Genomic DNA, 25047 nt, shown 5'->3' on the forward strand with positions numbered 1-25047 from the left:
TGTGGCACATGCCGCAGTATTTGATTTCTCATGAAAAAAAGTCTTTAATGCTCCACCCAGAGCCTCAGATAAGTGACTCTTTTTGCCATTTCCCTTTGCCAGTGGGAGGAGTTTTTCTAATCCCTGTTTTATGAAGGAGGCAGTCCCTCTAGAACCCATGATGCTGGGTGTTGGTTCCAGTCCTCTGCCTTGTGGGGCCCAAAGTCATCCTCCCACATAGAAAACCTCAGCCCTAGGAGTCTTGAACTAGATCTAATCCCCTACTGGCCACAGGTGTGAGATTGTAACTCTGGCTCTGAACTTTTCTTTCTGCTTCTGTTCCCTGTGACTCTCCCTTTCTTTTTTCAAGTTTGGTGTTTTTTTTGGTTTTTTTTTTTTTTTTTGTAACATATTTAACCAGCATTTCTATGAATTTGGAAAAGAAAAGGTGTTCACATCAGCTGAGCCCACCACACTGCCAGAGATGATTCCTATAATAGTAAGTGGGAAACTATGCTTTGCTTGGGTGAAGTGATTATACCTCATAAAGTACTTCCTGTTCATCCTCTCATTTGCCTTTTATGTTTTCAATTTCTTAATCTTTCTGAACAAGACTTTCCTTGAACCTGTTTTTATATTTATATTTGAATAGTGATTTCACACTAATCTATCCACTAACCAAGCTAACAGCACAGGGTTCTTCCTCACCTCTCCCTATTCCATAATTTGTTTCTCCTTTCTTCCACAGTTAGAAATGTGCTTCCCAGCATCAGCATGTACACTCATTCTCTACATCCAAAGCAATTGTTAACATTGTTAACAACATTTAACCTATTAAGGAAACCTCTTTGGTCCATACAATATATACCATTGAGAGTTTAATAGGCAAAAATACTGTATTTAAAAACTCCTTGATGTAATTCTTTTCTCTGTGTGATTACGTTATCAATCTAATATATAGTTTGGCTTATCTTTTTTTCTGTTTGCAATCAATTTTGTATTTGCTTGTTGCATACATCTTTAATTTTTTTAGTATATAAAACATTTACATGATTCAAAAATCAAAATTGTGAAAAATTACTTAGAGAAATCTACTTCTATCTGTAGCTTAGTTTCTGGTGATCTTTCCTGTTTTGCTTTTTGCGTAAGTAAATGTATTTATGTATATTTATGTGTGTTCTGATTTACCCCGCTTCTTTCACATATTTCCTTTTTTAAACTAACTGGTGCCTCAGTGAATGAAATAACCTGTGCATCTATTACTTTATATTACAAACTTGTATCTTCAGGGTGAATACTAGAAATGGAATCGCTTGGTCAAAGAGTACGTGCATATGTGGTTTTGTTAGGTGTTGCCAAATCCCCCTCCCCAGGGCTGCTACACTTGGCGTTCCCCGTGCCGGTGTGGAGAATGGAAGAATGCCTGCTTCCTCACAGCCTCACCAGCAGAGAGTGCCGCCAAGCTTTTTAATTGTTACTGGCCTGCAAGAAAGAAGTGGTATCTCAGTGTAGTTTTAATGTGCATTTCTCTTATTTTGAATGAAATGGGGCATCATTCCATATGTTTCACTACAATCGGTTTCTCTTTTTCTGTGAACTCTCTTTGTCTTTTTTTTTTCCAGTTTTATTGGTACATAACATTGTTATAAGTTTCAGATGTACAACATAATGGTTTGATATATGTATATGTTGAGAAATGATTTACCACTGTAAGTTTAGTTAACATCCATCATCACATAGTTACAATTTTTTAAAACATCTTTTACCCACTTTTCTATTTTTTTCATCTTTTTCTGTTTTTTAGGATTTTTTTTGTAAATTAGAATGATTAAGCCTTCTTTTATGATATCAGTTCTAAGTATTTTCCCCCATTTTGTCATTTGTCTAATGACTTAGAATCTGTTTTCTTTACCATGGTGTTAGCACTTGTGCAGCTCAGTATAACATGCTTATGTAGGACTGTTATTTTGAGATGTGAGTTAATAATTTACTTATAAGAGTGAATAAAATTCAGCACAGGGAACTACCTTCAATACCTTTGTAATAGCCTATAGTGAAAAAGAATATGAAAAGGTATATATATATATATATATGTATGTATGGCTGAGTCACTGTGCCATACATCAGAAACTAACACAGTAATGTAAATTGACTATACATCAATTAAAAAAAAAACTATATGAAGGAAGGGAAAAAAAAGACTGGACAAAATTCAGAACTGAAAAAATAAAGACAAAACTCAGAAATAACCTTACAAAGACACAGACATAGACGGCATACATTTAAGGTATATTTATTGCACAAAACTGGAGTACCTAACATGTTATATAACTGAATCAAAATCCAGAATATTTTAGCAGCCTGGAAATATGGGCCAAAATGCACAAAGTAAAACTTGGTAGAAATAATGTTTTGTATTTAGGCTGAAAAACATTAATCCCATCAGTTCAAGACTGGGGACACCTGCCTTCACAGAAATTCATACGTGTATAAACTTTGGGCTTTAAGTGACCACACGTGTGTATAAGCCCAGCAGGATGATAATATGGCTGCGAAAGAAAATGCACTGTTAAGAGTCAATAGTATCAGAAGATTATCCTGATCCTGGAGGAAACTGCCCCTTTGTACTCGACATCAGACCACATCCAGAGTGGTACGTTCAGTTTCGGGGACCACAGATCAAGAGATCATCGACATCCCTGAGCAAGGCTAAAGCAGGGAGTTTGAGTTAGGGAAGAATCTGGAAGTTATATAAGGAACCTGGGAGGTTTAATCTGGAGAAAAGGAAGTAAGTAATTGGTGAAGTCTTTAAAGGCTGTCAAGGGGAGGCGGGATTAGCGCTATTTGGTGCAGCTTAAACTGACATGCCAGAATCTGTGGTCAGGACCCACAGCGGTCAGGCTCGCTGTAAAGGGAGACTTTCTAACTGGCCTTCAGCACTGCCGGGAAGGGGGTGGGCCGCCTTCCTGACCGGCCCGCCTAAAGGGTTTGGACAGAGGTGTCGGGACAGGCAGCGGGCCGTGGGGAAGGCTCTCCTGCTGGGTGTAGGCACCAGGCTGCTTGCTGTCTGGCTCGTGGAACGCAATTCTTCCTTCCTTCCTGGTGTCTTCTCTTTGTTGGGAAAAAGAGCAGGTGGGGAAAGGGATCTGTGGGATTTTTTTGGCTGATTAAAATAGATGAAAATTTTGGAGAAACATTCGTCTGTAGGATTTAATGTGAAAATATGTCAACTTTGAGTTTTCGCCAAGATCTGGAGCCAGCGTCCTGAGAGCTGGGACTGGACCTTGTCCAGGATGGTGTTTGTGGGTGAAGACCTCAAACTGAGCCTCCGCTTCCCTGTTTATCATTAGTGTCAGCTCCTCGCCTTCCCTCGCCTTGTCTGATGAGAGCAATAGCAACGTCTCTGTGTGAATGATACTCATTTAAACCCTGCTTGGGGATCTCAGAATAATTCCTACAATAATCATATTGTCCAACTTTAATGGCCACATGAATCAACTGAGGATAGATTAAAGTGCGGATTCTGGTTTGGTCATTCGGAGAGTGGGCCTGAGATTCTATATCTCTAGTAGCTCCAGGTGATGCTGATGCTGGTCCAGGGTCCACCCCGAGTTGCAGGGGTTCAAAAGCAACAGTCCACATGGACTACATGTAACAGAATCACGTGCCCCGGGCTTGTCCAAATGCAGATTCCTAGGCTGTATCTCAGTTCTCTGGGACCAGGCTTTTTAAGGGTGGAGGCCAAGAATCAGCTCTTCAAGCTGGTGCTGCCGGTGATTCTTAAGTACATTAAAGGTTTTGACGTACTGGCCTTGGCGGGGATGGCGGTTAGACTGGAGGAACACATCCTTTAAGGGGACACAGCGAATCACACAGCAAGTCGGTTGTAGAAAACTGGCCACTCTTGTAGAGCTTGCATGGGGAAGACCAGCTGGGAGTTTCTGGACTGGCTGGATGACCAGGGGCCTCGGCTGCTCTTCTGGGAAGTGCCTAGGCTATGATTTGATGAATATTTTTCTGTCCCCTGGTTTCCCCTGTCTTTCCAGTCGTCCAGCATGCTCTGCCCACCCCACGCCGAGGCGCACTGACCATGAGCCTCAACTCCTCCCTCGGCCACAGGAAGGAGCTGAGTAATCTCACTGAGGAGGAGGGCGGCCCCGGGGGTGGCGGCGTCACTGAGTTCATCGCCATCATTATCATCACCATTTTCGTCTTCCTGGGCAACCTGATCATCGTGGTCACATTGTACAGAAAGTCCTACCTCCTCACCCTCAGCAACAAGTTCGTCTTCAGCCTGACCCTGTCCAACTTCCTGCTGTCCGTGTTGGTGCTGCCTTTCGTGGTGACCAGCTCCATCCGGAGGGAATGGATCTTTGGCGTGGTCTGGTGCAACTTCTCCGCCCTCCTCTACCTGCTGATCAGCTCGGCCAGCATGCTCACCCTTGGGGTCATTGCTGTCGACCGGTAAGCTTGCCTCACCCTTAGAGAATCGAAGAACTTAGGAGTGTGGGCAAAGGGGGAACCTGAGAGATCGCGTGGGCTGTGACTTTCAAAGTGTCTTAGTTCCTCGGGAGGGTGTCGGGGGCCTCTGCTGGGGAGTGCAAGAAGACAAGAGTGCTGCCTTGTTACCCTTCCCTTCAACCAGAGCTTACATCTCATCTAACTTGCATGTAGTTTTATTTTTTAAAAGAGATTCTAATGCTTTAAAAAAATTTTTCTAGAAACCTCTGCCTCTCAGTTGGTAGATGAGAAACAGCAGCTGAGGAGGGTGACATGCTGAGGAGGTGTCAGGTCCGGGTCTTTCCCAAAGTGCCGCCTGCTGTCTGTTACTTCGGGTTGGGCCAGAGCTGGACCAGGGGAGGCGGGAGAGGAAACGCTCTCGTCCTCCACAGTGGGGGGGCCTTAGAATCAGCTCAGTCCTGGGTGGAGGGAGAGCGGGGGAAGGCAGACACCCCAGGGAATGGAGACAGTGGCATCCAGGAGAGACAGTGTGTGCTTGTAAAAATCTGGGCGGTCCCTTTGTGCAGTCTCGCTGGCCAAACACTAAGAAAGCGCGCTGCTGACGTCCCTTGGCTCCATCTAGCACATTCTTCCAGATTCCCACGTTGGGCTGTCAGAGTAGGTGTGCAAGTCCTGCTGGCTTTGACAGGAGTTTCCAAGCCCTTGAGTCCTTTTGTTTATGAGGATTTTGTGGATGGCCACTTCATTCATTCCAGGCAAGGGTTTGACTTCACGAGGGCAGTGAGGGTAGATTCGGGTTCTGTGTCATTTACAGGATTGGGAGGAAGCTAGCAGCGGCGTTGGGGAAATCACAGAGGGGGCTGGCCGGGGCTGTCACCACCGGGGGGCACACGTCCCCGGGCTTCCTCGGGATTGTCAGGCTTTGAGCTGGTGAGTGGCAGCTGGGTTGCCCGCCCAGAGCGCAGGCCTCCCCTCGCTCTGAAGCTGGGGGGCGCACAGAGTGGAGGAGCCGTGCTCAGGGCTCATCGGGTGGCTTCTCCTAGTATCTTTTTCCCCCAACGATAAAAATTACGCTCAAAGTATAAAAAGTAAAATAAAAAATTAGCCCTAATCCCACCAATCAGAAGCCATCACTGTCTATGTTTTGTAGTATATTTGCCCTCAGTGATTTTTGGCTGCATTCAGTAAATTTAGAAAATTTAGGCTCATGGCACATGTGGTTTTATGACCTGCTTTTTCACTAAAGTGATTATGAGCATTTTTTCCACTTGCAGATATCCCTTGAGAATGTGATTTTTTTTAATGGTTACACAGTTTTCCATCCTCTGGATGTTCTATAGTTTATTTTTAACATCCCTCTATTGCTTTACTATTTAATATAGCACTTTTGAGGAAGATGTATGTATGTGGGATTGTTTTTGGTCAGAGTAAACACACTTTCAAGATTCTTGATGTACGGAAGGCAGCTTGCCCCTCAGAAGGTTGTACAGATTTGTACTCCACAGCTGTCTGTCAGCCTCCTATCAAGACTGATACAGCATTAAAAGCAGAATTGGAAGTTTGTCGGCAGTGAAATAGGATGAGATCTCACCATTGTTTTAATTTCTTTTTTTTTTTAAATCACTACTTTTTGACTATCCCTTCCTGGGTCCTATGGAATGTGGAGTTGGGGCTAACAGCTCAGCAGAGCAGGGGACCTGGTTGTCACAGAATTCCCTGTCACAGAGCTGTCTGTGCAGGGATGCTCAGGAAACAGTGCCAGCTGTCTGCCGTGGCAGCTCTTGGAGGCTATAAATTGCTTGCTGGGATCTGGGTTCTGGGTAAGTGAGAGTGAGATTTTTCACCAGCAAACTAGACAGATCCTCACGTCATGCCATCAACAGCATCATCTGAGAAAATTTACCTTGTTCAATGCCTTATTCTTTCACACTGGAATATTTGCTGGGTGTCTACCAGTGGTAGGATACAGCATGAACAGGACACAGGCCTGCCCACCAGGAGTTCACAGCTTTGTGGCAGAGGCTGACCGCTGGGTACTGATGTGAACACAAAGCAGAAAGCAGCACTGTAACTGCCCCCGGCACTGCCTCTGATGGAGGGACCAGGAGTGCTCCAGGGAAGAGGTGGCATTTGGGCTAAGCCTTAACAGTGAATAGGACTGCAAGGGCTCTTCCAACTGAGGAAGCAGCTTCCATTTATTCATTTGGTAAGCAGTTATTAAGCACCTAGTATATGCCCGTCACGGTGGGTGGTGCTAGGAATACACAGCTGAAGAAGATGAGTAGACACGCTGAGGAATTCATGGAGAAGAGGGGCTAGACTTGCGGTCAGATGCTTTTAGGACCATATGATGTGTGCATAAGGCCTGTGAGAACGCAGGGGAGGGAGCAAGGTAGAGCGTGGCGTGTGTGACATAGCTGGAGACCGGGGGAAGTGACTGGAAAGGGAAGAAGTGACACGTATCAACAGATTGCACCACAGTCGTCCCATTAGAGCTTTAATCCAGGCACCACAGGCCCCACAGCCTGGCCCCAGGGTCACCCAGTGACAGAGCCATGAGTCGAGCGAGAAAGGACTCTGCCTCCCTGTGATGACAAGATACACGAAGCCCTGGTTATCTTAGAAAGACAGTTCATTTCCACCTACAAGCACCAGGGGGATTCACGGTGCTTAGGCCAGATCTTTATGACTATGATATGTAGACTGCTGTAAAATTAGGTGTCTTCAAGTATTTTCCTGGCAAATGCAAATTTTTTTTATTATTGGTCATTTGTGTGGCCTAAAATACAAATTGGCTGGACCAGTTAGTTTGGACATGTTCATACAGATGATCCCCATTTGACTAGGATTTCATACACTCCTTCTCTTGCCCCCTGAATATTGGGGAATTAATTTTACTTGATGTTATTAATTTTGGAGGTCATTTATTTGCCGTCTGTGTTGGAAACCCAAAGATGCAACTTTGTGTGTGTGTGTGTGTGTCTGTGTGTGTGTGTGAGAGAGAGACAGAGAGGTGGAGGGGGCAGGGAGAGAGGGAGGGAGGGAGGAAGACACAGTAGTAAAAGATAAGTGAGGAGAGAGGACTAAGAGGAATACGAGAGAGAATGGGAGTGGAAGAAAGTTTGACCATCATTAAGAAAGCCATAGTGGAGAAGAACACGGGTAGGGGTCATGACCTTAACTAAAGTGTGTTACGTGCTAGTCACTTGCCAGGCGGTGCACAATGCTGTTAATCAACATTTATCCCAGCTCATCCTCACAACAACCCTAACAGCCCCATTTTGCAGATGAGCAAAGTGAGGTTTTGTAAACTCGCCCAAGTCCACGTGGCTGGTAAGTAACTCACCGAGCTCTGAAATGCTGAAAGCTGGGCTCTTAACCACTCATTCCACAGTACCGCCAAGTCAGGTGTCAGTCACATCCGACAACCAGTTAGTTTAGCTCAGGGTCTCTCAACCGCAGCACGGTTGACATTCTGGACCAGATGCATTTGTTGTGCTGAGCCGTCCTGTGTAGGATGTTGAGCAGTGTCCCTGGCCTCTACTCACTAGATGCCAGTAGCCCCTGCCCAGTTGTAACAACTCAGAATGTCTCCAGACATTGTCGCGTGTGCCCAGTTAAGGACCTTAGCTAGAGAAATCCATCAAATTCCTTGGCAGATGAGCCAAAAGAGCCCATCTTGTAGCCCCATGAAGAGAGAGCAAAGGCAGAGCATAGGAAGAATAGCTGATTGGAGTGCCATTCACCCCTGAGATGTCAGTGTCCTAAACCAGCTGTGGGGAGACATGTGCCGAGGGGGAGCATCATTCAGTCTGGGAAGATTTTCACTGTGAGTAAGTCCAACATGTCATTTCTAGTTTAGCCTTGAAATTGCCAGGGCTTCAGGTCCTTTTAAAATATTTCCCATGTTTTCATTCCACATTGTAGGGGGATGAAACTCCAGCTCCAAAAGTAGTGTGTTGTATCAGTAAATGAAAGTACCCGAAACTATGGGGTGGTTAGTTATAGTGAAGAAAAGCACTGGTGCCGTCCCAGCACTTTTCAGTGTAAGTTGACCTGTTCACTGCAAGGTGGCTGTATTTGTGTTTTTAGTGAAAGCATCTTATTAAAAATAGGGGTCATTTTCCTACTGGTTGGTCTTGTGGCAGGAGATCATTGGAGCTCCTACAGCATTACAGCTTTTGAGTTACATGTAACATCATGAAAGCCTCTTTTGGGACCAATGGTCATGCTTGGGCTAGTGTCTAAAAAAGAGTGGTGGTCGGGGGTTGGGGTGAGTATAGCTCAGTGGTAGAGTGCATGCCTTGCATCCACAAGGTCCTGGGTTCAATCCCCAGTACTCCATTAGATAGATAGGTAGACAGACAGACAGACAGACAGATAGATAGATAGATAAATAAAGTTAGTTAGTTGTGCCCAGGGGTGACTCAGAAAGGTCCCAGTGGAGGAGGTGGCTTCACAGGTGAGGTGTGAGGCTCACAGCCATGATCATCCCCTCATGTCCTGCCTATACCCCTGTCCCTCCACATTTTGCCCTCATGCATAAGCCCTGTCATTAAACAGCATTTCCCTTGGATGAAACATCTAGGGCGGGAGAGTGGTAGTTTACTCTCAGCCCCATGGTCTACGTCCTCCCACCCATTCCAGTTAAAAGGTCCGCCCTCAGCTGGCCTGCAAGGCCTGGCCTGCCCCAAGCCCAGCTCCTCTCCCCGCTCCACCTTCACCCTGTGTCTGCCTGATGGAGCTGCGAGCGGCTTCCCCGCTGAGTTGCTGCTCACTTCTGCCTCCACGCCTCGCCAAGGCTGGCTTCCTGCCTCTGCTGCTCCTGGGCCAGTGCCTCTGATCTTTGAAGACCTGGGGCTGTGTGCCATCTCCTCCAGGAAGTCTGCTCTGACCCTGCACTTTGGATCGGAGTGGCCAGTGTGAATCAGTCGCTCTCCAGGGCTGAGGGCTTAGGAACCACCCCTGGCCTCTGGACTCTGGAACAAGATGGTTTGCAGGGAATTGCTGGCATGTGCGTCGGAGACTGGAGAGTCAGCTTGCCTGGGGTTTTATCTTGTTTCTTCCCCTTCCTGATCTGGGGCAGATTATTTATCCTTTCTCTGCTTTAATGTCCTCATCTGTAAAATGTAAAACCGGTTCAAACCATTGTCATGAGGATTACATGTGGCCCTTTCCAGCCAGAGTCTCATGCTCTGCTTAGGTGTCTGTCTCCCCTGTATTTCCGGTTCATAGCACAGTGCTTGGCATGTAGCAGGCCTCCCGTCTGTGTTCTTTGAACGAATGGACCCCAGGATCCTTAGATGTTAGTCTGGTTTCTGGTGACCCTTTGAAAACTGACCCAAAGGGCTTAATGTCAGAAACACAGAAGTGATCTGGCTTGATGTACGATCCCTTAGAATGCCTGTTGATGCCTCAGGACTAGCCACGCCCCCAAGTAGGAATGGGCTCTGGCATGGTGCTCGGAAACGGGACCGCCTGAGCTGTGTGTCCTTCTTGGTACCCAGCCCTTCTCTGACGAAGGGTCCCACTGGGCTGGGCAGCACGGCCAGTCTGTGACTTGTCTGGGGAGAGTTGGGAGAGGTGCCACTTTTGGAAGCATTCACCCCATGGCTGGTTGGGCAAAAGAAATTCAACAGTGCTCCCTACCTGGGAAAGCAGTGGTTGCCCATCCTGCTGTGTCTCCTCTATTTTGACTCCTCTCTCGCCTCCCTCCCTCCTCTTCCTAGCTACTATGCTGTCCTGTACCCCATGGTGTACCCCATGAAGATCACGGGCAACCGAGCCGTCATGGCACTTGCCTACATCTGGCTTCACTCCTTCATTGGCTGCCTGCCGCCTCTGTTTGGCTGGTCATCGGTGGAGTTTGACGAGTTCAAGTGGATGTGTGTGGCTGCGTGGCACCGGGAGCCTGGCTATACCGCCTTCTGGCAGATCTGGTGTGCCCTGTTCCCCTTTCTGGTCATGCTGGTGTGCTATGGCTTCATCTTCCGTGTGGCCAGGGTCAAGGCACGCAAGGTGCACTGTGGCACCGTGGTCATCGTGGAGGAGGACGCGCAGAGGAACGGGAGGAAGAACTCCAGCACCTCCACCTCCTCCTCGGGCAGTAGGAAGAACGCCTTTCAGGGTGTGGTGTATTCGGCCAACCAATGCAAAGCTCTCATCACCATCCTGGTGGTCATTGGTGCCTTCATGGTCACCTGGGGCCCCTACATGGTTGTCATCACCTCTGAGGCCCTCTGGGGGAAGAACTATGTCTCTCCGACCCTGGAGACCTGGGCCACATGGCTGTCCTTTACCAGTGCCATCTGCCACCCCCTGATCTACGGACTCTGGAACAAGACGGTTCGCAAGGAACTACTGGGCATGTGCTTTGGGGATCGGTATTACCGGGAACCGTTTGTGCAGCGGCAGAGGACTTCCAGGCTCTTCAGCATTTCCAACAGGATCACAGGTAACTTGGGAATTTGCCAGGGAAGGGATGCCCACCCTCAGGCAGGTGTAGCATGCGGTCCTCGCTGGCGCTCTGGCCGGTTGACGGGTGAAGTCTCAGGCTGAGCGCGGCTTCAGGGCTTTCCTCTGGGGAAGGAACATCCCAGAGTGTCTACTGTGATTCCCAAGCAGATGTCTTGAGCTCAGCAGTTCAGGACAGGGAACACCAGAATTCAGAAATCAGTGTCCTGGGACCCTGGCCATGGCCCATGGGCCTCAAGGGCATAGTTACTTCTGTCTAGAGAAAAAGAACCCAAGCATTGGACAAAACTACCTTCTCCTCTTGGCCAGTCCTTTCCTTTCAGTGTTTTTTTTTCAGTTGAAGTATTGTTGATTTATAATGTTGTGCTGGTTTCTGGTGTACAGCATAGTGACTGAGTTATATATATACATATATTCTTTACCACTATCTGTTATTATAAGATACTGAATATAGTTCCCTGTGCTAAACAGTAGGACTTCGTTGTTTATCTATTTAATATATCGTAGTTAACATCTGCAAATCCCAAACTCCTGATTTATCCCTCCCCCACCTTTTCCCCCCAGTAACCATAATTTGTTTTCTATGTAAGTGTCTTTCTGTTTTGTAAATAAGTTCATTTGTGCCATTCTTTTAGATTCCACACAGAAGTGATATCATGCTATATTTGTCTTTCTCTGACTTACTTCACTTAGTGTGATCATCTCTAGGTCCATCCATGTTGCTCTAAATGGCATTATGTCTTTCTCTTTCATGGCCGAGTAATATTCCATTGTATAAATACGCCACATCTTCTTTATCCAGTCATCTGTTGATGTAAATTATTTAGATTGTTTTTATGTCTTGGTCATTGTAAATATTGCTGCTATGAACTTTGGGGTGCGTGTATCTTCTCGAAGTAGCTTCCTCTGGATACACGCCCAGGAGTAGGATTGCTGGATCATATGGTAACTCTATTTTTAGTTTTTTTCCTTTAAGGCAGGTTCCTCTTTAAAGCACTTGCTGCCCTCCTCAGCTGCTCTTCCTGAGCATAACCCCCTTGGGCCTTTGCTCACAGGTCAGTGGTGTCCTAGTGTTGTCCGTAGTAATTCAGGATGTGGCGATGCCAAACCTCCACTCCCTCATTGGAACATCACTGTCTTGTATGTGTAAAGCTGCTCTGCCATCTGATAATTGATTTTGGAGCTAACAGTTTCTGGACACAACCCCATCACCTTTTATGGGACCCAGAGGAATTACTGTACTCAGGGGTAGATTTTTTTTTAACCTTTTTATTTTGAAATAATTTTAGGCACAGAGAAGAGTTGGGGAAACAGTGCCGAGAATTCCCACCCACCAGCTTCTCCTAGTGCTACCGTCTTGCCTGACCATAGCAGTTATCAAACCTAAGACATTGCCATGGATGCAATGCTATTAACTCAACTACAGACTCAATTCAGATTTCACCCATTTTTCCACTGGTGTCTTATTTTCTGGTCCAAGATCCAGCTCAGGATCCCATGTTGTATTCAGTCATCACATGATCCTTTGTCTCCTTCAGTCTTTGACAGGTCTTTGTTCTTTCCTTGGCTCCCATGACATTGACGCCCTTGTAGAGTCCTGTGAGGGGCTTTGTTGACGGCCCCTCCATTTGGGTGGAGCTGGTGTGCTCCCAAGGTTAGAATGAGGTGGTACATTTTTGGCAGGCTTGTGGGGTGGGAGAGGGTGAAGTGATCATATTAGGGGCCAAGCGTCAGTATATTCCTAGCAAATTTTGCCCTTGATCTCTTGGTTGATATCTTAGCCTGGGCTGCTGTAACAAGATACCATAGACTGGATGGTTTAAACCACAGACATTCGTTTTTTCCCACAGTTCAGGAGGCTGGACATCTGAGATCAGGGTGGCAGCGTGGTGGGATTCTGGTGAGGGCCGTCTTCCTGGCTGTCTTCTTGCTGTGTCCTCCTGTGGTGAAAGGTTTGGGAGAGGGATGGAGAGCAAGCGCTCCAGTCTCTTATCAGGACCCCACCCTTTATCACCTCTTCTAAACCTAATTACTTCCCAAAGGACTCACCTCTGAATACAGTAACATTGGAGGTTAGGGCTTCAGTGTATGAATCTTGGGAGAATACGTTCAGTCCACACAGTTGAGGTGGCGTCGGCCAGGTTTCCCCGCTGTAAAGTCACCACTTTTTCCATTGTAATTAACAAATACAGCAGAGGAGATAGTTCAAGGCTGTGCGGCTTCTCTGTCTCCCCTTCCGCCTGCACGCACCGTGCGCAGCGTGCGTTGGTGGCTCTTGCCTCCGCAGTTGTCACTGTGTTGTTTGAGGGAGACCTTCACCTGGAAAGAGAGACTTTGAGGGCACTAATCAGATCATATTTATGGAAAGAGCCAGTTCAAGCTGCATTTCTAATCTCTTGCCGGATGACTTTGGGCAACTCAAACTGCTCAAGTTAATTTTCCCTCTTCAGGAAGCAGAGAAGCCTTCCCTTTTCCCTCTCAACAGGGCGGAAAGCAATAGCAACTCTTAATTATCGTGGATGCTCATCGGTGGCGATGATAGATCTTTTCCGTGTGGCAGGTCAACAAACCAACATCACTGATTTATCTCGTGGACTGATGTGTTCCTTCTTGAGGAGTGAAGGAATTCTGGGGTTTTTTATTTTGATTGTGAGACAAAAAAGAACCTCTCAGTATCCCAGGATTTTAACTACTGAAATGCCCATCCCCAACCACTTGGCAAGACCGTGTTTCCAAGTGTGACTTGTGAGCCGGAAGGAGTACATTCAGGGTTTGGTTTTATTTCACTGATTAACTAATTTGTTCAGATTTTGTGAAATCACTTCTTTTCTAGGCCAAGAAATAGGAAAGGTTTTCTACTCCAGTGAAGTTAAGAATGAGGAAAGAGAATGAAGGAGAGGGTAGATAGAACAGAAAGAAACATCTGCTTTTGGCGCCAAGATTTTCCATGCGAGCCACGTGGGATTATCCCGGAAGAGTTCGTGAGGCTGTGAGAACAGACGGAAAACACCAGCTGTGCTTGGGTTGGCAAGTCCGAGGCAGCGAGAGCGGTCTCATGCAGTTTTGTGGGGTGTTTTTGGACTGAAGAGCACGTGGACTGATGGGTTCCGAGTTGTTGCCCTTTCCCTTGAATGGGAGCCGCATGGTCCCTGTTGTTTCTTCCCCAAAAGTCCTGACTGCACAAGGCAGGCAGCACCCTCAGCAAGAGTCTTGGGAAGAGAATGCCGTGCCCACCCCAGCTCTGCACCCTGCCCCCCGTCATGCCAGGAGTGCCCGCTGCATCTCTGATCAGGAGGGAGAACGCTGGCCTCCACCTCACGTCCTTGCTCCCTGTGGCTGAGCCAGGGCTCACGGGGTCCCGGTCTGACACCCTCTGTGGGCATGACTTGGATCTGCAGCAGACACCTAAACCCCTCCTTTCCTGGCCCCCAGCCTGCTTCCGGCCACCCCTCTCACCCTCAGAAAACACACGTGCTCTCCCGTTATCACGGGGTAAGAAGGATTCGTTCCAAAACCAATAAGAAAAGGCTTGGAGGCCCTGTCTCGGTTTCATTCCTCTCCATTTGCATGGGCACCTGAACAGTTTTCACCAAAGGATTCAGTACATGAAATTACAAACTTTCCCATCAGTGCTTGTGAGCACAGGCCAGTGGCATTCCACACATACCTGGTGCTTCCCAGCTGACTCCAAGAGGCCAGGAGTTTTACACACACGCTGTTTATTTCATTCATAGATTTTAGCCATAAACCGTGGATTTGGGTTTTTTCATTCTGTTATCCCCCAGCTGAAGAAGTGCAGTAGCTTAGGTTTTCCCTGGGTGCCAGCTGTCTCCGGGCCACCAGGATACCTTCTGCTTGTGAGGTCTCATTAGCAGCTTCCCACGGGGCTCACCTGGGCATGGAGATCTCTGGGCTACCTGGGGGTTGCCAGGCAGTGCCACCTCCTGGTGGCAGGTCAACCCTGGCATTGTCGACATTGATTCTAGTGCTGAAAGGTGAGCTGAATGCCAGCGTTTGGTCCTGGGAGGCCAGACTACAAATCCAAAGCTGACAGGTAACCACAGGCGACCTGAGCAAAAAAGGGACCTTCAGGGGACTGGGCCAGTAACTCTGCCACCAGGTGGCCCAGCTGGGCAGACAGTCCAGGTTCCACCCCAGCCAGGCTTGGAGGGCGACCTCTCCAAAACGCTGCTCTCACCTGATGCTCGAAGCTCCTGGAACAGGATAGAGCTTTTCCAGTTATCTTCTGGAGAGAAGGACACTGGCTCCCGTTTTTCTCAGAGGAAATGCCTCAGTCTGCGTGAGGTCTGGAGGGAGTGGGGAGGGCAACACAGGGGCCTTTGAATTTTCCCGCCTTGCTTTTCCAAGTTGCCTTCCTGGTGCCACCTAGAGGTCCCCTGGTTACTTCAAAGAGCCAGTTTTACCCCAGAATTGCACTCCTGTTCTTTTAGCCTGTAAAAGGCGCTTGTGCCTCCTCTGGCCACCCCAGGCTTCTGATCTGATCTCTGGGCCTGTCCCTTTGTGCCTTTTTCTTTTAAAAAAATTTTTTTTTGAAAAGTGTTGGATTGGCCCCCAGCCCAATAGATGTGTTGTTTTATGGGAAAAAAAAAAAACTGAGGGTACCTACAACCCTCTCCAGTGGTGAATGCTGGATAAGCAGAGATAAGAGTTGCCACCTGGCCACCCTATTTCCAGATTTCTTAGCCGGGCCGCATTGGTCTGGCCCCAGTGATTCCTCCCTCTGCTGGAGACCAGGACTCGTGCCTGGCTTTCACCGCAGCCTCAGAGAGGGTGTCCAGAACCCACTGTGGCCTCAGCCATCCCAGTTGGCAGTGGAAGTTCCCTGATGGGCCCCCCTCCCAGGCTGGGCTTCCTGCTGAGACATAGTCATATTCTGAGGCCAAGACCTTACCCCCTACACCAAACAGCGGGAAAGGGAAGGGCTCCTTGCAGAAATGTGATCCCTCCGTTTCTTGGAGGGGAGGTTGGGAGAGCAGCCTGCTCTGAGCACACGGGCTGCCCTGCCCTCCACCATGTCCTTGGCTCCAGAGGAGAAGGGAGACTGTGTGCTCTGTCACCCTGCTTCTCAGAACGATTGGGCTGGAGGTACCAGAGGCAGGCCTCTCCTGGGTGCCAGCGTGCCGCGGGGGGCACCGTGGTCCTTTGTGGTGGGTCATCATATCTGCTAGCAGTGGGTCTTCCTCGTGAGATCGGTGGAGTTTGACATTTTGTGCTGTTTTTCTGATTGCTGAGAGCGCCTTTTCATTACCTCCACGGTCTTCATGGCCTCCAGCTCTTTTGTTCGTGGATTCATTACTTTCTCAACTTTCTGAGGACACATAATTAGAATTCTGTTTGTGTTCTTAACCTCCCTGCACTGTCTCCTGTGAGATCTGCTTTTTTTTTTTTTTTGGCTTTTGCTTTCTTTCTTTTTTATTCCCCCATCTCTGCTTAGTGCCTTTCCTTAAATGTCCGGGGATCTGCGCGGTCCCAATGGTTAACAGTGCAGCCCTGGGAAGCCATCATGTGGACTGTGAGGGGCTCGGGCTGGGCCGTCCCACAGGGTGGCCAGCTCTTAGGCTTTGCAGGGCTCTTCTCTGCGGCTGGTTGAATTTCCCCAGGGCCAAGGTCTCCGGTCTCCTGCCTGGGCCGGGTGAGGTGATGGGGCGGGGGTCCCACTGTTAAATGTACAGGCTCTTGTTCCCTCGGTTTTTCCCATGTTGCCTCAGCTGTGTCTGGTGTCTCTAAGGCCAGAGGCCCCCAGTTCACCCCTCTGCTCTCCTGCCAACTTGGGGGGCAGGTGCCTGGAGCCTGGACTGAGAAGAGTAGTGGAGGAGACCCACTGCTTCCTTTAGAGACTCTCCATCGAGCCCCACCTGCCTGCAGAGACTCTCGGGCCTCCACTTCCTGAGCTTTTGGGGGCCTCCTGCCAGACTTCCCCGGCCACCAACCTCAGCTGTTTCCTGGATCAGTTTCTTGCCCACACCCATCCATCCACCTTCCAGCTTCCAGACGTTCTCTCCCCTTGGGGGCTTCAAGCCTTTTTAAAAGGAATCCCTTTTGGCATTCAGGTGGGATCCCAGGAGCCACACGTGTACCCACATTCCACGTTTACCTGGACGTTCACCTCCTTCCCTCTCCCACCTGCCTTGTTGCTGTTTGGCATCTGTCATGAGAGCTTCCCCTTGGTGAGGGCCCAGTGAATCCTGTCTCAGACTCCCCGGGATAGGGATAGAACAAGGGGCAAAGTAGGGGAAGGCAGCCGAGGGCTTCCTGTCCTCAGTGAGCTGAGAGGGAGCGCACTTTGCAAGGAGAACAGGGCGGGCAGGAGAGCAGGAGGTGGGTCCCTGAGGACCACCCTGGCCGCCACAGCGGGACGTGGATTGTGCAGTCAGTACCGACCTTGCCTTTCAGACCTGGGCCTGTCCCCACACCTCACGGCGCTCATGGCAGGCGGGCAGCCCCTGGGGAACAGCAGCAGCACTGGGGACACCGGCTTCAGCTGCTCTCAGGACTCAGGTAAGCCTCGCGCTGGCTCAGCCTCTCACCTGTCGGTTTCCGCGATGCCGGGTTAGAGCTGGTGGGAGGGACGCCTCCTGGGACGCGGAGGGCGAGAGTCAAGCATCTGGTTTCCAGTTATGCTTTATTCTCCCCCAGCCTTTCTCTGCCTGTTTCCTCCTCTAGCCAATGGGGATCTCAACTCCTGTTCTCTTTGCCACACAGGACTGTTGTGAAATTCAAATTAAGTGAAAGCCTTTGAAAAGTTAAAATGCTAAATGACTGTGAATTGTTACTTGAATTCTAATAACCACTGGCTAGTGCAGGCTCCAGAGTCAGCCTGTCTGGTTTTCAGTCTCGAGCTGGCTTTTTAGGAGCTGTGTTATCTCAGGCAAGCTGCTCAGTTTCCTCTGTAACCCTGCAGTTGCCCCATTTGTGAGCTGAGGGCAGCCGTCCTTCTGTCAAGGGCACTTCCCACGAGGTCGAGTGCCTTGTCAGCATCGTTTTACGTGCCCTGCGGCCTGCCTGTGAAGAGCTCGGTCTCCCAGAGGAAACGGTTCCACCAGCATCCTTCAGACCTTCCCTGTAGCTGCTCCCAAAGGTTCCTGCTGGCCCAGGGCTCCTCCCCGAGCAGCGGGCTCTGTAATGTCACAGTCTGCTCCTGGCAGCTCCGGGGAGCCGAGTGCCACATCCCGTGCTTGTCAGTGTGTGACTGGGATACCTCGCAAGGCCTGGCGGGGGGCACATGGGCAGGGACCAGCGGCATCCTTCCATCGGTCATTCACAGCTCCACATCACTGACAAAGGGCCCCATCATCGGGTACCCATGCCGAGGCTGGCGGCCATCGAGGGTGCTGGGCATGATGGGAGGGTGCCAAATCCTGGACCTGGAAGCCGCAGGGTGGCAGTGGGCGTTTGGCTGTGTGCTCCTCCATCTCCGCGGCTGGGACCTCTTGGAAACTCCTCTCCTTCTTGACCCCTATTTCCTCACCTGAGACTGTGTCATGGAGCTCTGGGGGAGCTGTAGGCAGGCACCCAGATGGGGGTCAAGGAGCACTTCCTCAGAGGCAGAACATTCCCTGAGAATGTGCCCCCTACCCGCAGCCCGGAGTGTTGACCCTTCTCACACCCTCCCTTGTAAACCCAAGTCCCTCGTGTGACTTGTGGTCACAGACAGGGAGGTCTGTCCATCCTCAGGCTCTCTTCCCTTCTCGGACAACCAGCAGGGCTCCAGAGGCGGGGTGGCACTCATCATTTAGCAGATACTTACTTACCAAGCCCCTGCTTTGAGCAGACACCGTGCTAGGTCCTAGGGATGCTGTGACCTGCCCTCATGGCGCTTCCTATCTGGCGGGCAGACAGCCATCCCCTGCACTTTAAATGGGTGAATTGTGTGGTGTGTGAATGATACATCACTAATTCTGCTTTAGAAGAGGTCCTACCTATGGTGAGAGCTGTGGAAGGGGAAGCCGAGTGCTGCAGGACCCGTAACAGGGAGTGGCATGTGCTCCCTGTTGGGGAGAACTTGGGTCAAGGGGCATTCAAAGAGCTGCTCTGAGGAAGCTGTGTGAGAACCTCGAGAGTGAGTAGGAGGTGACCAGACAAAAGGAGGAAGACAGTGTTGCAGGTGGGAGATGGGGCTTGGACTCGGATCACGCAGGCGGAACATGAGTTTCAGCCCCGCCACTTAGCTGCATGCTCATGAGGGGTGACATCTGCTGATTCCTCACCTGCTGTGAGCCACACAGTGTCACATCTTCACACCTCTCAACTCATAATCCCCATGGCAGCTCTGGGAGGTAGGTGGAATTACCATCCCCGTCTTACAGACGAGGAAGGATGCCGGGGGTTTAAGTAAGCTGCCTGTGATCCCAGATCTGCCCGACTCTGGGACCCCGGTGCTTGGCCATCGGGTTCCAGTGCCTTCTAGAGGGACGTGCCTTTGCAGGTTGTTCTGAAGGAACACGTGAGGAGCTCCAGGCTCCCCTGAACATCCTCATCTCCTGAACTTCAAGGCCTTGAAGGACTGCAGGCTGGAGACTAAGACAGAACAGGGCTGGTCCTGGCATCGCCCCCGTGTCAGGCCAGGGTCCCGCTCAGCCCTCCTCCCTCCCCCTGCCTGTGTGCCCTACTCTCTCTATTAGGACTTCCTGCCTCTCCCTTTCCCCCCGACTTTTTGGGGGACATATTTCCAATCCTTTTTTGATCCTCAAAGAACTTTACCTTTCCAGGTTTTAAACGTTTGTTTAGTATATTTCAACTGCGATGATAAAAATTCAGACTGTAGGAAGGATCACTCAGAACACAAAGCCCCTCCTCCGCTCAGCCAGTATCCCCTTCCTCTATTCCAGCGCTGGCCAACCCAGCCAGTCCTTTTGAGTTGCACCTAACCTGTCAGCCTGGATAACATTGCTGTTACCCAGGTAACATTTGGGGTGTGTCTGAAGCAGCCCCGACGGCTGGCTGGCTGCAGACTCCCTGAAATGGGATGATGGAGTGTTTCTTGGGCAAATGCTGCAGGGCAGTTGATTGCACCTGACCGTGGGTTTGAGTGAACGGGAGACAGAGGTGCAAGAGTTGTTGAGAGAGCAAGGAAGGCGGCTAGAAGGACTTGGTGTTGCCGGTTATGGGTGCACAGTCTGCCCTTGGTTTCAGGCACGGATGTGATGCTGCTCGGGGACTACCCGTCTGAGGAGACCCCGCCCTCCCACTGCACTTGCCCACCCAAGAGGAGGAGCTCGGTGACCTTCGAGGATGAAGTGGAGCAGATCAGAGGTTGGTGTCTGGCGGATGGTTTCAGGAAAACAGGGGAGTCGAGAGGATCTTAGGAAGACTCCTTGGCTCAGCCTGTCCCCATCCCCAACACACCAGGGCTCCCACCTTCCCTGGCCCCCGGGTCGCTCCTGACCCTTCAAGCGTCACTTGAGTCCTTAGGCTTCCCAGCTCTCAGAGCAAGCAGCATCTGAGGTTGCGTGAGCAGTGGCCTGCAGACACATGCACACACACCCACACATACACACACACATACATACGCACTCACAAGCAGTAGCCTACAGACACATGTGCACACATACATACACACATATGCACACACACACACACACAGACACAAACAGGCAGTGGCCCACAGAGACACGCACTGCCCACATGCCCGTCCCCTCCCTCGGGAAGTTGCCTGACCTGATAACACAGTTTCTGAGCTGTCCGTGGCTTCCTTCCTTTATGGATGATGTGTGCTTCTGAGTCTGGACTTGCCCTCTCTGAGCCTCAGCCTCCCCAGGTGGGGAATGGAAATAATGGTGCAGTGCGTGCACCACAGGTGAAGGCTGCCGTCTCGAGCCTCCATTGCCCCTGAAGCTGATGGGGGCGTGTGGGTCTTGGAGAGGAAGGAGTCCTGCCATAGTCCGGTCCCTACATTTTTCGATTTCACCTGTTCTGAACTCTACCCCAGCACTCTTGTTGCCTCTCGAACTTGAGGTCTAGTTTCCTATTTAGACATGCTGATTGGAAGGTAACAGAGGAGCCATCCAGGCTGCCCACAGATGCAAGAATCTCTTCGTGGGAATCCCACCGTGTGAGGACAGGCGCCGGCCTTGCTGGGTGGGACGTGGTGGAGGAGTCCAGGGACTTTAAGATCCGTGTTCTCCAGAAATGCTGAGGACGAGAATGGATATGGGCCCTAGGGTCATAACGAGTCCTGTCTCCTCCACCACCCTCCCTGATTCCAGACGGATTGTCAGCGAGGCAGATACCAAATCATTCGCTTCACTGGCAAAGTGGAGTCCGGAACGGAGCTTGGACCAGAAGCCTTGTGGGCTTTATCATATATCACTCCCGTATTAAACAAAATGGGTCGAGGCCCTCCCCGGCCTGGCCAGCCCACATCGCACCAGGCTTCCCCGTCAGGCCTACTTGCTAGGGGACGGCCACTCTGACGACACCTTCTCTGCAGGCGGGGAGGAGAGCGGACACGTGTGAGACCACATGGCTCGTCCTCTCCCTCCCTCTCGGAGAGTGGGCTGGAAGTTACGTGCTCCAGGAAATGTGGGGAGGAGGGGATGGGCTGTTCCCCCCAAATGCCAGGAGAAAAGTAGGCAGTGAGGTTGACAGTAATGAAGCCCTGGGTGTGAAAGCAAGACCCACATTCCTCCCTGTCTTCTGTGCACGCTGGTTGTCAGGTCCTAGTCCTGGGCGGCGGGCACCTGACCCTCTCATGTTCGTCCAGTCCCGAGGTTCTCCATGGCTTCGGGGAACCTCTGAGCAAGTGCGAAGAGAAAAGAGACACAGTCAGGTTTGGGGAAGCTTGTAACCGTAGCTATTGCTTGCTCCAGGGAGCTGAAAGATAAGGGAAGTCTGTAAAAATCTGAATATAATTAACAGAAAAGTATTTATCAAGCCTTTTCTAGGAGCCACACATAGACTAGGCACCTTAGGAAGAACTGTTTATCACAGTAACCCAGCGAAGTAAGGGGTGGGCTGATTGTCTCTTTACAGATGAGAAAACTGAGGTTGGATTAAAGAATTTCTAAGATTCCCCAGATAGGAGGCAAAGGAGTCAAAGAGGGTAGCCTTGGGACTCCGACTCCAGAACCCACCCTTTCACCTTGTTTGCCTCCCCTCCCTGGGGCAGGGAGGCCACAGCAGGCCGACCCCGGGGTCGCCATTGGTGCTGGCCCCTCGGCTAACCTTCTTTCTGCCTGCCTTCTCTCTCAGAAGCTGCCAGGAACCCTGTTCTTCACGTGAGAGCCGAAGTGCACAAGTCCTTGGACAGTTACGCAGCCAGCTTGGCCAGAGCCATAGAGGCCGAGGCCAAGATGAACTTATTTGGGGAGGAGGCTTTGCCGGGGGTCTTGCTGGCCGCACGGACCGTCCCGGGGGCTGGCTTCGGGGGCCGCCGAGGCAGCAGGACCCTGGCCGGTCAGAGGCTGCAGCTGCAGAGCATCGAAGAGGGCAACGTTCTAGCTGCACAACAGAGATGAGGGCCTCCGGGTGGACCATCCCTGGAGGGAGGCCTGTTACCGTGCGTGCCGAGGCCCTGGGAGCAGCCTCTGGTGTGCAGCCATCAGAAAAAAACACTGAAAACAATGTCTGTCAGTGACTTCAGTGTCTGTCGTGAGACCACACTGGGCTTCCCATCGGTCCCAGGGCTGGGACTGGAGGCATGGAGAGCACAAAGCAAAGCAGACGTGGCTGGGACTTTGGGGAGGTGGGCAGAGAGGGGCTGGAGACCATGGCTTGGAAGACTGCCCTGTGGGTCATTTCCTCTTCTCCACAGCCTGTGTCCCGGGAGTCCAGCCATGCGCGGTCCCAGGGGCCCCAGGAGGTGAGCCCTTCCCTGTGCACTCGGAGGACGGCACCTCTTCTGCATGATTGACGCGGGCCATGGGGGGCCGTCCGTTCTACACTATAAATGGTCCCCTGATGGGAACCGGGGAGGACCCCCAGATTGCATTCCTATACCTCGCGTCCTGATTATGACCTCACCTCTGGTGGAACCACCTGCTTGTGCTGGGCCACTGGCAGGGGCGACAGGCCTGGGGCGGCTATGGCTGAGGATGGGGCCCATTGTGCCCACCTTCCTATTGACTGATTGCTTGTTATTTCAAAATAAGGGAGAAACCACTGTAAAAGACAGGAGGAAGGAGCAGATACCAGATGCTTCATTTCCAGAATTACAAAAAGCAGTCCATTTGGTTAGGACACACCACGATCTTACAGAGGCTGACCGAGGCAATGGAGGCTGTTGTCACTGGAGGGAACCCTTCACATAGGAAAACCTCATGGCGTGGATTCTGTTTGTGATGTGTGACTGCCCAGTTAGACTGGCCGGCCTCTGATTGCATGGGGAACACTGCCAAGAGCAGCAGCTACTCTGTCCCTGTCCAGGGCAGCTCAAGACAAGACTAGAAAGAACGCTGGACCTGGAGTCAGCAACCTGCCTCCTGGCTGGGCTCCACCTCACCTTAACACGTCATTTGGGACTTCTGGTCACCTATAGGCCACCTGGAAAATGAGCTAAGGGAGCAGGCGGTTGGATTGACTCATGGCCAGGATCATTTCTAACTTGGATCTTTGATGTTCTCTGAATTTGTAAGTTAGGGGTAGGAAAGAATAGTGGTCCACGGACCAGCATTTGCACAGCTTTTGAGCGTGGCTCCTAATGAGCTGTGAAGCACTGCCGGCCTAGGTGTGCTGGCTTATGCGACTTGTCTGTTGAGAGCATGGTCCTGAAAGGATGCCAACTGGCAGGACGGATAAATGGGGAAGGAGGCCACCTCCTTAGAGGTGGAAGTAGGGCCACAGGATTGTGATTCAGATGGTTAGATCGCCCCTCCCCTTTGAACTGGGATGGCAATTGAAGTGTGAGCTTGGAGTAGCAGCTGTGGCGACTTGATCCACCTGTGCCCCTCCTCCAGCCTGGGTGATGAAATCATCCGAGTGCAGGGCTTTTCTCCACCTTCAGAATTCTAGCTGGTCAGCAGACGGCGGATTCCGAGGATATCTGGCTGCATCTGCAGTGAGGCAGCCGTTCTCCAAGGTGAATTAGCTTTGCGGTGTTGCTCTGGGGTCTGGCTAGCTCTCGATGAGGCAGAACGAGTGGTTGGCTGGTCCTCTGGCCTGCAATTTACAAAAGACCTTTCCTGAGACCTGGGGGCCTTGCTACCTTTATGCTGATCAAACTCATCAGCAACTTTTGTGGGTCAGCTGGGTGCCAGGTGCTGGTCTGGGTTCCGAATGGGCGTGGGAAGGAGCAGATGGCTTTTCCGGAGGAGCAGGGGGCGGTTTCACTCGTGGGTTCTGCTGATGAGATGTGCAGGTCGATCAGACTGCTCTCACCACGGGGTGGCATTCCTAAATCCGAGGGCATTTTATGTTTTCTCTGTATAACTTTTCTTAGCACTTGTCTAGCTTCTAAAGGGGCCACATTCCTGAGCGCCTAGTATGCACTGAGGTGGACCAGGGAAGAGAGATCTTTACCTCTAGATTGGAATAACCCAGGATGCTTCCCCCCACCCAACCCATTAGGCCTTTTTGAGTGCTATAAAGTGGCTTGGGACCCATGCATTGGAGAGTGCTTCCCCTGCACTGTACTTGGCTGGGCTCTAGGGAGAGTCTGGAGACCCCCGGGTCCCCACCAGCTGACCCCAGACTAGCTGGGATACACTAGAATTTACCCTAAGCTCATCTAGAAATACTGCACTTCACAAAAGCATGCACTGCGTTTCCCCTTTCCTAAAGTCATCTACCAGACACTGCACGTCCAGCATGCGCAAGGCCCCAGGCTGGGCTCTGTGAACAGTAACACTGAAGCATTTTCACTCTAATGGAGGAAGAGACCTGGGGGAGACTGAGGCTAGTAAATAGCAAAATCAAGTAATGATTGTAGAACTGTGGGCTCCAGAGGGAGGTGACTATTTCCAACTCGAGGAGTTCGGGACAGCTCCGTGCAGGAGGTGACAGTTTGAGCCAAGCCTTGGAGGGTATCTGGCGGCTGGAACCATATTTTGCATATTTGGGAATTCAGGTTTTTCCTGATTCAGCTTGAGAGAGAGCATGCAAGAAGGAGGTGAATGAGGAGAAGAAGCAGAGATAATCCTTATATATTCTGAGGTTTCTGAGAGGCATTTTTGAGGA

The 25047-nt window shown here is 50.5% G+C and overlaps 1 protein-coding gene across 8 annotated transcripts in view; it reads left to right on the forward strand.

Moving 5' to 3' along the window:
• Positions 1–22863, forward strand: part of GPR161 (G protein-coupled receptor 161) — a 44815-nt gene extending 21952 nt beyond the window's left edge. For all 8 annotated transcript variants that reach the window (XM_072946184.1, XM_072946183.1, XM_072946182.1 and 5 more), the window contains 5 exons: positions 4026–4443; positions 10170–10894; positions 17329–17433; positions 20068–20187; positions 22126–22863. In XM_072946184.1, the coding sequence (XP_072802285.1) occupies positions 4070–4443; positions 10170–10894; positions 17329–17433; positions 20068–20187; positions 22126–22391 (1590 nt within the window). In that variant the 5' untranslated portion in view covers positions 4026–4069 and the 3' untranslated portion in view covers positions 22392–22863. The remainder of the gene's footprint in view (positions 1–4025; positions 4444–10169; positions 10895–17328; positions 17434–20067; positions 20188–22125) is intronic.
• The last annotated feature ends 2184 nt before the right edge of the window (positions 22864–25047 follow it).

This window comes from Vicugna pacos, chromosome 21 (assembly GCF_048564905.1).
Source record: "Vicugna pacos chromosome 21, VicPac4, whole genome shotgun sequence".
Classification (NCBI taxonomy): domain Eukaryota; kingdom Metazoa; phylum Chordata; class Mammalia; order Artiodactyla; family Camelidae; genus Vicugna; species Vicugna pacos.